Genomic DNA, 13,703 nt, shown 5'->3' on the forward strand with positions numbered 1-13,703 from the left:
GACCTTGAGAGACGATGGTGGACACCTTGTTTGTCTCAAGCAACACAAGGTAGAAGAGTGGAAGCTAAATTAGGCCAAACTCTAAATATTTTAAAAGCTCTCATTCATTATTGACCAATGGCTGTGCCTTGCCAGGAAGATTAGAAATCAGATCGCTCTCTCTTGTCTCCTACATGTTCCTTCAACTCTGTAGAATCAGGAAATTTCTGCAGCATGATGTTAATGGGCATATTAGGTTAAACCAACCAAACAAATTTGAAGGGTTTGATCAAACATTAAAGGTAATAACTGGACATTTTCATTTTTTCAAATGTAGGTTTGATTGGAAATAATTGAATCAGAAACATTTATTTTAGCTCATCTAACTGTTTAAAGGGATTGTTCATTCAAAAAGGAAAATTCTCTCATCATTTACTCACCCTCCTGCCATCCCAGATATGTGACTTCTTTCCTTTGCTAAACACAAATTTTTTAGAAGACCATCTCAGCTCTGTAGGTCCATAAAAAGTGAATGGTTCCCAGAACTTTGAAGCTCCAAAAATTGCATATAGGCTGCAAAAAAGTTATTAATTACTGCAGTTGTTAAATCTATATCTTTAGAAGCAACATGATAAGTGTAGGTGAAAAACAGATCAATATTTCAGTAATTTTTTTACTTTAAATTAGGGATGCACCGATACCGATACCGGTATCTGGTATCGGCCTCGATACCACATTTTCTAAAGTACTCGTGACTGGTTAAAAGTCCCCCGATACCGGGACCGATACCACGGTGTTGTCCAAAGCGGCAGAGTTTACAACAAACTGAAAAAAATACTTGAGTTGCACTGTCACTGTTTAAATTTTTTTTATAATTATTTATTCTGTAATATGTTGCATACAACATGCTTTTCATTTTAAATAAATGTTCTTAATTCCAAACTAGTCCCTTGTTTTTTGTTAAATTATATGACTAAAGCTGTTACCTGTAAATTTAAATCATGTTTTTTTTATTAAGTACTCGGTATCGGTATCGGCGAGTACTGAAATGCAAGTACTCGTACTCGTACTCGTTTTCCAAAAAAGTGGTATCGGTGCATCCCTACTTTAAATCTCCACTTTCACATTTTCACATCCTTAAAGTAAGAGTGGAGATTTATAGTAAAAAAGGGATTTAAATATTGATTTTGGATTTAATGAATAATGAATTTAAATACTCAAACCTTCACTTGAATTGTATGGAACTACAGTGCTGAGATATTCTTCTAAAAATCCTTGTTAGTGTTCAGCAGAAGAAAGAAAGTCAAACACATCTGAGATGGCATGAGGTTGAGTAAATGATGAGAGAATTTTTATTTTTGGGTAAACTATCTGTTACGATCCCTTGATGTCTGCCCTGTGTTCTCTGTCTCACTAGTCACGTTTATGTCACGTTTCCTTGTTGTCTGCTCCGTGTTTTCCGTTTCACCCATCACCGATCCCGCTCCATGTCACGTTTTCCCTGTTGTCCGCCCTGAGTCTCACTGTCCGTGTGTGAAACTGCACTTCCCACAATTCCTGGATCACACTCCCAGCCCTGATCACTGTGTTATTGTCCGCACCTGTCTGTTATTTTGTCATTACCTTGTCTGTTTATTTAAACCCTGCTTTCTTCCCTTCCCTTTGTCGTTCGTTGACGTTTCATGTTCATGTCGCCTACTCTTCCCTATGCATGTTTATGTTTCTATGTTTGCTCCGTGCCCGTTCTTCCGTGTTTCCCTAGTTCCGTGGTGTTCGTGTTTTGGTTTCGCTTTTGTCCCCCCGTAGATGTTTTCATTTGTGCCTATCTGTTTATGTTTATTTTTGTACAATAAAACCGCGTTTGGATCCGCACCTCTCGTCTGTCTTGTCCTGCTTCCACACCAGTCGTAACACTATCCCTTTAAGACTAATCAAAGTCTCCTTAATTATTCAGAAAATGATCGATCACCCTACCATTTGAAACAGTGGTTGCATAACAACTATCAAACACATCATAGCAAAACTGCTCACTCCTAATTATAGCTGTACAGGTCATTGACATTGCTGCTTGTCAGTTGTGATAAGTTAATCGCAAAATCCCTTTATTTTTATCTATTTTAATAGCTCTCCATTTCTCTGTAGGCACATTAGATTAATGGCTGAAAACTAAATTAATGTCGGATCAGATTTTCTGTTGCGTTTGTTCACCCCCCAGGTCAGTGATCAGATAGCTAATGTCCCACTCTGTCTCAAAATGGCTGCCTTTATGAAATCCTTAAAAATGAGGTCAAGCACTCAGACAGGGCCCATAAACATAGAACAAATGCAATAAGAGAGAAAAACAGCAGCCAAACACACAATAAGTGATGCTCTATAAACCTGATATTGGAGCTGGTTGTTTGGGGCATTCTGAGGGGTTTAATGGTTGGAAATTGTTTACGGGAGCAGTTGGATACTCACTGGTTGTGTTTCCAGACATCTGGATGATGCATTTCGACTCTTTATTGATCTCGCGAGAGTTGAAGGGGCGGACTCTCACCGCTACCTTCACTGAGGCTCCTGCCATGGTGCCTTTCTATGTGTGGTGAAAGTACTCCTCTATAAGTCCAGGCCAATGCTCACACCTGTTAAAAGAGAAATGAAGCATTCACAACATTAATTTCAACAAACTAAAACCTCAAACAACATCATTAAAGCTGAAGTGTGTCATTTCACCAATAGTGTCACGAAATGGAATTGTTTCCAAAGAAATTTCTCGAACACTCCCCCCTACTGTAAATGCCATTGGTTGTACAAACAGATAGCCCCACCCTAGACTCACGCCACTGGCCATGTTGGGCAGAGATGCGTTTCCCACAAGCATCGTTAGCCAACTATGGTCACAAGTTCCATTGTTACCAACATAGCTCAAAGTTTTGGTATTTCCCAAAACTGTAGTTTCAACAAATGTTTGCAAACAGCATTGCAAAGTTGTGTGGATAGAACTACAGCTTTTTACCTGTGGTTAGAAGCATAGTTGCTTTTTAGTTTGCTGTGTGGACATCATTTGACTTTGCTGAGGCTTCTATCTCTTTTATTCCATATATACTGTATATATGTATATCTCATTCTATCAAGACTTTGACCACGTTTACACGCACTTAAGAAAACTGCTTATTCAGGGGTTTGAAGACAGTGGCGTTCCGAAATGTCACATAAACGCAAATGTAGCTGTTATCAGGATTGAAGGCTGTTAAAAAAAAGTGCTGTCCATGTTAACGCATAAGTGAAGTTGTTATATGTTTCTGAAAAGTGCGCATGTGCTCAAGTGCGTCAGGGGAACCACAAAGTCTGATGTAAAGGGAAACCCCACTATTGCAGCTAATTTATCTGTCACTTTTACACTCATCACTAGCTAGTTAATTTCTCCAACGATGAATCGTACTATGGTGGTTAAGCAGTGGTACTATAGTGGTTAAGCAGTGAGTTATGTAGTTTTATAGGAAACTCACCCCTAGGTGGGTTGCTCAAACAAACAAAGCAATGTTGTGAATTCACCAGAGACACAGTGTTTACACTTTTTGGGAACCTATATATCAACCTACAAATAGCTTACTTATACTTATCTCAACATATTAAGTTGAGAGGGTCACCTGAAGTCATGTGAGGATCGGACGTGTGAACGGCAAGCTCTGCGCACTTTGCCAGTTTGGATTCGATACACTCCATAACTGTTCTAGGAGGCCAATATGTCAAATAATTAAAAATTCTTGGGCTCTGGAGACATCAATAGACACTTACGTTGTCAAGTTGACGCCTCTGAGCAGGCCGCAAGCCAGTGAGTTGATTTAGTTGGAGAAGTGCAGGAAATGCGGCGAGAGATGCTGAACATGTCGGCAATGTTGACGAAGGTTGTTGCTGACTTGGAGGATTTTGCTGTGATACATTGATCGTTCACTGCCATTGAAGTGAAGTTCACTTAGGGGCAGCTGCCAATCACCGGCCCACACGACTCCACATGCCGAAGTGTCCTTGTGCAAGACACTGAACCCTGAGTTGCTCCCAATGGCAGGCTAGCGCCTTGCATGGCAGCTCTGCGGCCATTGGTGTATGAGTGTGAGTGTGAATGTGTGTGTGAATGGGTGATTGGGACACAGTGTAAAGCACTTTGGTAACCTCTAAGGTTAAAAAAGCGCTATATAAGTGCAGACCATTTACCATTTAGATGGTTACAAGAGTGGGGGATTTCGAGAAACAGATCAATTATCTGGACATCAGAGAGGGATCTAGTCATCGGAGAGGGAATTATCTGCTAATCCACCAGCAAAAGGTGAATTTGGAGCATGTCTGGGAGAAGTTGGAAGACACGGACTTCCAACACACATACTTTTCGTCGGAATTCCTGAGGGCAAAGAAGGACAGGATATGGTGAAATTCCTAGATGGGCTCCTTCTGAATCTGCTCGACATAGCAGGCCATAAGCTGGAAATTGAGCAAGCTCACAGGGTCCAGCTTGGAAGATTTTGTGTTATGCAAGGTGAGGAGTAAGGAAGGATTTCACAGCATTTTCTGGTTCTGAATTGAGAATAAATACTAAGGAGGGCAGTAAAACATTCATATGCCCACAGCAAGCAATGTCCTTCATAAAGTCAATGGAGTAAGTCATCTTGTGGTACTCACTTTGCAGCTGACTGGACCAGCTCACTGAACATTCGCTTGACTCTTTGAGGAAACTGAGTACTTTTCTTTTGTGCTGGTTCCGTCTAGCAGCTTGAGTTTATTTTGTAGAGTGGCACACTTTCAGGACAGTTTTACTTACATGCTCTTTGTACTTATTCCTCTAATTGACTGGAACTTGTTTTATAGATTATCTTTTTCTGTGTAATTCTGACTCACAAAATGTGTATATAAACCCCGGACTTGAGGAATCTGATGGCAAAGTTGTTGCGGGGGCTCTCGTAGGTGTGCATGGACTGTTTGAGTTTGGAGGGATGGATGCTAATTGGTGCTGTCATTTTGATGGTCGCACCAATGTTGGAAAGTGGTCTTTATAATAACACAATAATTTTTTTCTTATATGAAAAAATGTCAAATGTTAATATGAGTGGATTGTCTCTCTCCATGTGGAATGTATTGGGGTACCCCATAAAAAGAAGGATGGTTATTAATATTCTTAAGCATAAGAAATATGATAAAGTGTATCTTCAAGACATGCACCTTTCTCCACAGGAAGCTGAAAAATTTGGAAAGATATGGGGTGGGCATTTTTTTTATAGTGCTGGCTCGAGTAAGAGCAGGGGAGTCATTACACTGGTAAATAAACATCTACGATTAAAATATCTCAAACAGTGTAAAGATAAATTAGGAAGAGTCATTATGGTTTTAGCTGAAATTCAGGGACAAAGTTTTATTCTGGCTAATATTTATGCACCTAACTTTGATGATCAGAGCTTTTTTTATAGATCTTGAAGGGATGTTACAAGCCGCTGGCACGCCTCATGTTATAATATTGGGAGGAGACTTTAATCTTTTGATGGACTCAGCCCTTGACCATAGTAAAGCCAAAGCATGCAAGCCCCCTAGAGCAACATGGACGCATCACAGGATGTGTAAAAATCTTGGTCTTACAGATATTTTGAGAGTTTGAACCCATCTGGTAGGGTCTATAAATAGTTTTCATCAGTCCATAAGATTTACTCTAGAATAGTTTTTTTTATATCTAAGACCATCATTTCATTAATTGATTGCTCAATTGGAAACATTTTAGTCTCAGCTCATGCTCTGGTGTGTTTAGATTGTGTTGCCACATACAGATAAAAATAAATCATATAGTTGGTGCTTTATTGTTTAAAGTTTTGCAAAATCCTGAATTCAAAAAAATCCTAAAGACTGAAATCAATGTCTTTAAGGAGACCAACTGGTATACCTCAGTATCCTCTGTGGGTGTGGCCTGTGAGGCGCTTAAGGCGTTTTTTAGGGGTTGGATCATACAGTATGCCTCTATCAGCAAAAAATCCAAAGCACAAGAACTTGTGGAAATGGAAGGGAATATTAAAAGTGCAGAGGCACAGTTGAGGTGCCGAATGTCATCTAATGGCCTCAGGGAATTGACCCGACTGAAATACATATATAATTCTATTTTCTCGCGGAAGGTGGAGTTTTGGCTATTCAGGGCAAAGACAGTCATACTTTGAGTCAGGGGATAAAGCAGGGAAGCTCTGGCTAGATACTGTATATCAAATCTGAGAGAGTCTTTTTCTGCCATTCCCTCATGGTGAAATATATACCTCAGCCATTGATATTAATAATGCTTTTAAATAATTCTATCTTGATCTCTATAGTTCCATGTCTTCATCTACTGATGAGGATATTAGAAACTTTGTGAAACCATTAGAAATTTGTAAACTGACGACAGAGCAAAGGAATTCTCTTGATTCTGAGAGAACCTTGGAGGAGCTTGGCGGGGTAATTAAGGCCTTGCCTACAGACAAGTCTCTGAGGCCAGATGACTTTGCCACTGATTTTTTTTAGATCTTATTCTACAGAACTGACTCCACTATTGTTAGAAGTTTATACAGAATCATTAAAGAAGGGAAAGCTTCCACCAACCATGCATCAAGCTTGGATCAGTTTGATTTTTAAGAAGGACAAATATCCAAGTGAGAGTAAGAGTTACAGTCCAATTTCCCTGATCCAGCCATAGGTTAAAATATTGTCAATAATTTTGGCTAACCGATTAAGTAAAGTTATGACATTTCTTATACATGTAGATGGTGGGGTTTAGTCGGGGCAAATAGGGCATTATGTATTTGGGTATTTTATTCCCAGCAAATTTGTGATTTATTTAGAATTATGTTTTACCCTTTAATAAAAGTTTTTTGACTGATGTGGGCAGGTGGGCTTCATTACATTTATCTATGATTGGGAAAGTTAATGTTATTAAAATGAATTGTATTCCAAAATTCAACTACCTGCTACAGTCTCGCCATATTGATGTCCCCCTCTTTTATTTCAAAGAATTTGATAGCATAGCGAAGTCCTTCATTTGGAATGGTAAATGTCATAGATTATATTTCAGTAAGTTACATAGGCCGATTGACAAAGGTGGGCTAGGCCTACCCAAGATTTTGTTTTACTATTATGCATTTGGTCTCAGACATTTGGCTCATTGGTCGCTCCCACCTGAGAGAGCCCCTCCCTGGTTTTGTATTGAACAGGAAGACCTTGCCCCTATTTCACCATTACAAAGCCTTTCTATCAAACTAACCAGAGAAGTTAAGTTACAACCTCTTATCTTGCATTTGCACTTGGTATGGACAAATGAGTCCAGAGTATTTAATTCTGACATTTATTTAAATGTTGCCTCGAGCACATCACTGAACCCAAAATTATGTATTAATAAATTCCCTTTCTGCTGGACAGAGTGGATTGTGAGGAATTACCAATATGAGAGTGGAGTGTTGAGATCTTTTGAAAATATGGTTCAACAATTTGATACTCTGGGAGTGGTAATTACTGCTTTTGGAAAAGTTCATGAGTTGTCAGTGTATTACTCCCTGCTAATTCAGTGTCTGTGGGATGGAGCTTCGGCTTCTTTCAAGAGATTATGGGAGAAAGATTTAAGCTTGGTATTGGAGGAGAGTGTGGGCTAGTATTATAAAAATGTCAAGTCAACATCTAGAGATGCAAAGGGATGCCTTATGCATTTAACATAGATTCTGTTGGACACCGTCTAGATTGTATAGGCTTGGTCTTAAAGACACACCCACCTGCTGGTGATGCCAATCAGAAGAGGGGGACACAACCCATGTTTTTTGGTGGTGTGTTAAGATTCAAGAATTCTGGTTGAGGGTTCAGAGTTTTGCCACAGACTCTGTATTTTAGACAATGGGGCGGTCATTAATATAGGGGATAAGTACATAAAGAATTGGGTCCTGGCCAGTGTTTTGATTGGTAGATGGGTTATTCTCAGGGGATGGAAGTCGGCTGGAGTGCCCTCATTTCGAGAGTGGTGCATGGAGATGGGAAAGGTAGTGGCATTTGAGGAGATGTCAAATAGAACGCTGGGCAATCTGGGGTTATTTGATAGGAAATGGGGCAGATATTTGACCTTTTTGGAAGGCATTCTGGGAGGGGTAGTGGAGAGGGATCTCTTGTTTTAAATGTGGGTGTGCAATTTAATTGTTTTTTGAAAGTATATTTTTTTGTGTGTGTCTGTGTGTGTGTTTTGTGTTTTTGAGAGATTCATCCAAAGTGGATTTACACAGGACAACTTCATGTGCTTTCCTGTCTAGATTTAAATGTTTTTCTACATAAACTTGCACTAGACGAATGACTTAGACCATTATCAAACATCTTGGGTCACTTATAAAAGACGCAATGTCAAGTTATATCTCTAAAATGGAGACCTCCATTGTGTTTCATTCAGCTGTGCTGTTTTGAAGGTGTCATGGACCGTTTTTGCACCCATTTCTGGTATATTTAATTTACATTTATGCATTTGGCAGATGCTTTTATCCAAAGCGACTTACAGTGCACTTATTGCAGGGACAATCCCCCCTGATTAACCTGGAGTTAAGTGCCTTGCTCAAGGACACAATGGTGGTGGCCGTGGGGATCGAACCAGCAACCTTCTGATTAACAGTTATGTGCTTTGGCCCACTACGCCACCACCACTCACAATTGTTAGCCTTTTTTGAAAAAATGGATGTCATTGATCTTATTGGTGCCTTTCCCAACAACACCTGCAATGTATGCCATGTTTTAAGAGCATACAGGCACAACTTTTAAAAACACATCTCATTCTGATGCTGCCACTGGATGGGTGAAACAAATGCAGACTTGTGTGTAAACAAAAATGGAAGATGTGAGATGGGAAGACCAGCAACTTAGCTTTGGCCTGTTGAAGCACCCATGTCATGGATTGTATTAGTCACCATATGATTCAAGCTTTGCGAAGGAGTTGTTACTGAAGTATGGGGCAGTTAAAACACTATTGGACTGCAAATCCATATGTAAACAATTTTATCATGAGTATGTCAAATGTCATGACTGTTTAATATTTTATGGAGCTGCTTGAGTGAACAGTTTAATATATTCACATGAAATGTGTTGGGTGTATGTTATGTGTTTACCCTGAAATGTAGTGTGGAGTTTGTTCATTTTATTCGGATTGTGTTTCAAATATAGCTGTATTGAAAGGGCTGCATGATGTTAGCCTACCATAACAGTGGGCATTTTGATTTAAGTATTAAGGGCCAGTCAGCTTAAAACCGAGTCTTTTAGACAGAGTCTTTCACCATAGCAACCTACAGTATGCGTATAATTTCTGTTGTACCTATAAAGAAATTGCATGAGGGGTTAGCATATGAAAATGCATTACATCTAAAGCATATAAGGTAAGTATGAATTCATAGCAACTGAGCAGTGGCGACTTAAGATAAGGTTAAACAATAAAAACAAATACGTTCTGTAAAGTACAGGTAATATTTTAATATTCAGGCAAAACAGGGAGGTTGTGTTTACATGACTTCACCATAAAAAAGATCATGCATTGTCAGCTACAGATAGAGAGAGATACTGGTCCCGGCAGCAACAAAAGAAGTGCATGCCTGGCTAAATGTCAGTATGCTTCCTAGGATTACAATGACCGAGTAACAGAGCTGGCTGCCACAAACCCAGAGTCCAGCTCAGCCTCTATGTCAGACAGAAATGGAGGTACAATAAATGTGTCAGGGGAGATTTATGGGCTATAAGCCTCAATCTTCAATGAGTTCCAGTGTTGTGTATCAAAGCATGGTTGTTTGCATGACTACAAAATATAGCGATCTCATATGAGCTCAATTTTGTCATTTTTGTTTAGACTTGCATCATGCAGAGTCACATTCTGGTTTATCAGGGTGAATTCAGTGTCATAAAGGAGTCTCTTTACTCTAGTCTAGTTAGAATCCAAGACATGAACCTCAAGACAGCATGCCAGTTATAACACAGTTTCAGTCTCAGTAAAAAAGCAGCATTTCTTCAAAAATAATGTAATAAATGGTTTTCATTTCTCACTTAATGTTATACAAAGTCCAGTAAACATAAAAAAGCTAAATCAATATTCGGTGTGACCACCTTTGCCTTTAAAACAGCACCAATTCTTCTCACACAGTTTTTCTTGGTAGTTGGCAGATAGGCTGTTCCAAGCTTCTTGGAGAATTCGACAACAGTTCTTCTATCTATTTAGGCTGTCACAATTGCTTCTGTCTTTATATGTAATCTCAGACAGACATGATGTTCAGTGGGGGGCTTTGTGGGGGTCATGACATCTTTTGCAGGGCTCCGTGTTCTTCTATTCTAATCTTTTCTATTTGCAAAAGTAATGTATGGGAGTCTAACATTCATATTTCCTATTGACACACTAAAGAAGCAGATATAAATAACCATCTTAAGACAATTGCTTTTGTGAAACACCGTATGTGCCTATGACTATTGCACAGTACTGCATATATATACTGCAAATGGTGTATTATGCCATAATTTCCCCCTTGAGGTGTTATAGGAAAGTAATTATGCAGAATAGACAATAATATGAAAATATGTATTAACAATAAAAAAACAATGGTGACCTGCAATTAATTTAACTTTAAATTTAAATCTACAAATGATCATATAATTTCTCTATTTATGTCCATTCCAAATAATTTGTGATTAACCTTGACTTTATTTTGAGGAATTGGCCACAAAGGAAAAGGTCAAGCATGTTTGTTCTTGTATCCCTTAAAACAAGAACAGTCACTCAACATACAAACGCCATCTATTTTGTAAAGGATTACTGTCACAATTAAGATTGGACTTCCGTTCCACTTTATGCACTCAGATGTACATTACAGATAAGCAGAAATATCTGATGTTTCCAATTTTTTCCCAAAAAATAATCAATCAAGGTATAAAATGTTCAAGGCAACTGTCAAGAAATCAAGAAGTAATTCATCTTACCTGATATCACTTTTAGAATATCGTGATCTAAAAACGAAATGGGATTCATACTGTAAGCAACTGCATAAGCTTATAAAGCCAGATGTCTTTATATTTTACCCAACCATCGATTATAATACATATGAAATAAAAAGAAACATGTCCTATATTTCCTCAAAAAAGATAGAAAATTTATAATTTTCATCAATACATGAAACTTTCCCAGGCAAAACTATAAAATCATTATTCATTAGCTCTATCCTGAAGCTATGACTGAGTGGCTACCAACCAAAGACAATGAATGACAGTGCATTTATCCAGCCTGCACTTAGAAATATGTACACAAGCACAGAGGGCCATTTAGGGCGAACAACGTCTGTTCCTCTACTCAATAAAACACTTGTCTTTCTCTCTCTCTCATAATAGTAATGTCTGGATTTGTTGACAGGCCCTGAATAGCCGCACCCCATGGCAATCCCACCCTGGTGACCCACACCAAATAAACAGACTGAGCTTCATTAATACTGCATTATCCTCTAGAACACAATGACAATGAAAAAACTCTTACTTTTACAATGATGATTCTCTGATGCCCTCAGCTATTGACTCTAAGGATGATCTCGCACTACTGCCTCTTGTGTTGCTTTCTCAAATGCTCTTGTTTTATCCAGCTCTTTCTCTTAAATGTCGAAAACAATCTCCTTTTCCCTCTGTTAAACAGAGGGTCCTTTATTGTTCCAGAGAGGTGTTGTGTAGCTGGGTGCCCAGTGAAACCTAGTTGTAAGGAGGAAGGCTTCTTGGAGGAGAGATCTTGGAGTGCCCTGTAATGTAAAAGCAAAATGGCTCTGCTGGCTGCCTAGAGCAGTGATGCTGAGACTGACTGAACCAGTGACGTCATCATAGTGAAGGCAGCAGCATCAATGCAGTAGAGAGAGAGAGGGAGGGGGGGGGGGAGTAGATGAGGAGGAGGAGGGGGATGGAGAATGTGAGATTACAATCCCTGTGGAGTACTGCACACACGTGCACACACACACACACACACACACACACACACAGCTCTACATAACCTGTTTAAAATACTTGACATTCAGTGGCTAATGCTGATTAGAATGACTGTATGTGGTTAGTGTGTTAAAAGAAACCAAACATAGTAAGTACTTAGGATGAATTTAAGAACCTTGATTAATTCAAATTTGGTCCCAAAAGAAACAGAATTCAGAATTCTAGATAATAATATGTTATTTTTTGTTACACATTCAAAAAGGAGACATATCCTTCTGACATTAATCCACCTCTGTTCTTCTGACTCAGCCTCTGTTTGCATTTTCTGAAGTGAGAAAGTGAATTAAAGACTTAAAGGAAATGAAACCAGTGAAGAAATGTATCTCATTATGTAATCATGATTAAGAAACTTATCTTTTTTCTATTAGCCTAAGCTGATCATTCTTTTAACAGTCCTTTTAAAAACTGTAATTAAAAATAATAATTCAAGATAAACTTTAATCATGCTGGGAATTTTAGCTATTTAATAATAAAATAGCTAGATTTATTTATTGATTTTTTTTTTGTTTTTTAAGTAAAAAGGTTTTAGGTGATCTTGAAAGAATGATTATGGTTTAAGCAATCAAAAGCATGTAGTAGCAATTCATAGGCATCTTTTGGAGAAGATGAGGGAGCTTATTATGCATATAATTTCAAGATAAAAAATGTTAAAGGCATCAGTACATGAGGAATTAAATTTTCCTAGATCTTTTGACAAAATTCATTGTAGTATAAAAACATACTGTAAGTATCAGAACTCAAAACTTCCTCCTCACTGATAAAAGAGTATTTATTGAAACCAAGCTGCCAAAATGACTCACTCTACTTCCTCCACATTGTGATGTTACACTGTGGTAGATATTTGCATCTGACTGCCTCTACAGCAAAACATCAACACCTACTTTACCTTATTACTTCCTTAGCCTGCCCAGCAGTGAGCAGTGAGATGGCAAGAAGAGAGCAGGTCAGTCAAGAGCAGAGAACCAATCATAACAGTGGGCGTTTACTGTCAAGTCTTAAAGGAGAAGCAGTACCAAAACCGAGCGTTTCTGACAGTGACAGAATGAGGGTGAAAATGTTTTACAAATATATGATAATCATTTTTTACTAATTTTTCTTTACTAATGTAATATGTTAACCTCAAGGAGGAATTAAATACATTTTACAAAATGTACGTCATGACTCCTTTAAAGATGTTACAAGTTGAAGGACTGAACATCTGTGCTGCTAGCCTCAATGTGACAATGTAAGAATGAAAAACAGACCAGCACATCAGTCCCTCTGAATGCTGTTATGATGATATCATTTTGTGTGTAGCTCAAATCAATTGATTGGTCTGTCCATCTACAATAAAAGGAAAGAACACAGACAATCCATGGTGCATCCAGAACATACCATGTCAGTGGCCGCTTGGGTTTCACCCATATTGAATGCAAAACAATACACTGATCTAGCTATAAACATATACAAAGCCCATCAGCTGTTTGTTGATCTGGGACTTGATTTTTTTATTGTTTGTTTTCTGTTCCATCTTATTCCATCATCTTTATGTTTGATTATACCTCCTAACACCTCTTGTTCTATTTTTATTTCACTCTGGCCACAAACAGTATGCCCATCAATGTAGCTACATCAAGCTACATCATCCATTCCTGATAACTCATAAATATCAAAGTAACCAAGGCAACTCAATCATGACACACAGAGATCCAGTTGTGTGTGACTCACACCTTTCCAGAAATGTG

General features: G+C 38.4%; 1 protein-coding gene across 1 annotated transcript in view; it reads right to left on the bottom strand.

Annotated features, from left to right (window-relative positions):
* kif1aa (kinesin family member 1Aa) overlaps positions 1–11,555 on the bottom strand; it is a 134,020-nt gene extending 122,465 nt beyond the window's left edge. Inside the window, exons 1-2 of the mRNA XM_052130720.1 lie at positions 11,486–11,555; positions 2,440–2,603 (exon numbers count right to left, since the gene is read on the bottom strand). Of these exons, the coding sequence (XP_051986680.1) occupies positions 2,440–2,545 (106 nt within the window). The 5' untranslated portion in view covers positions 2,546–2,603; positions 11,486–11,555. The remainder of the gene's footprint in view (positions 1–2,439; positions 2,604–11,485) is intronic.
* Between the last annotated feature and the right edge of the window lie 2,148 nt (positions 11,556–13,703).

Source organism: Xyrauchen texanus, chromosome 7, assembly GCF_025860055.1.
Source record: "Xyrauchen texanus isolate HMW12.3.18 chromosome 7, RBS_HiC_50CHRs, whole genome shotgun sequence".
Classification (NCBI taxonomy): domain Eukaryota; kingdom Metazoa; phylum Chordata; class Actinopteri; order Cypriniformes; family Catostomidae; genus Xyrauchen; species Xyrauchen texanus.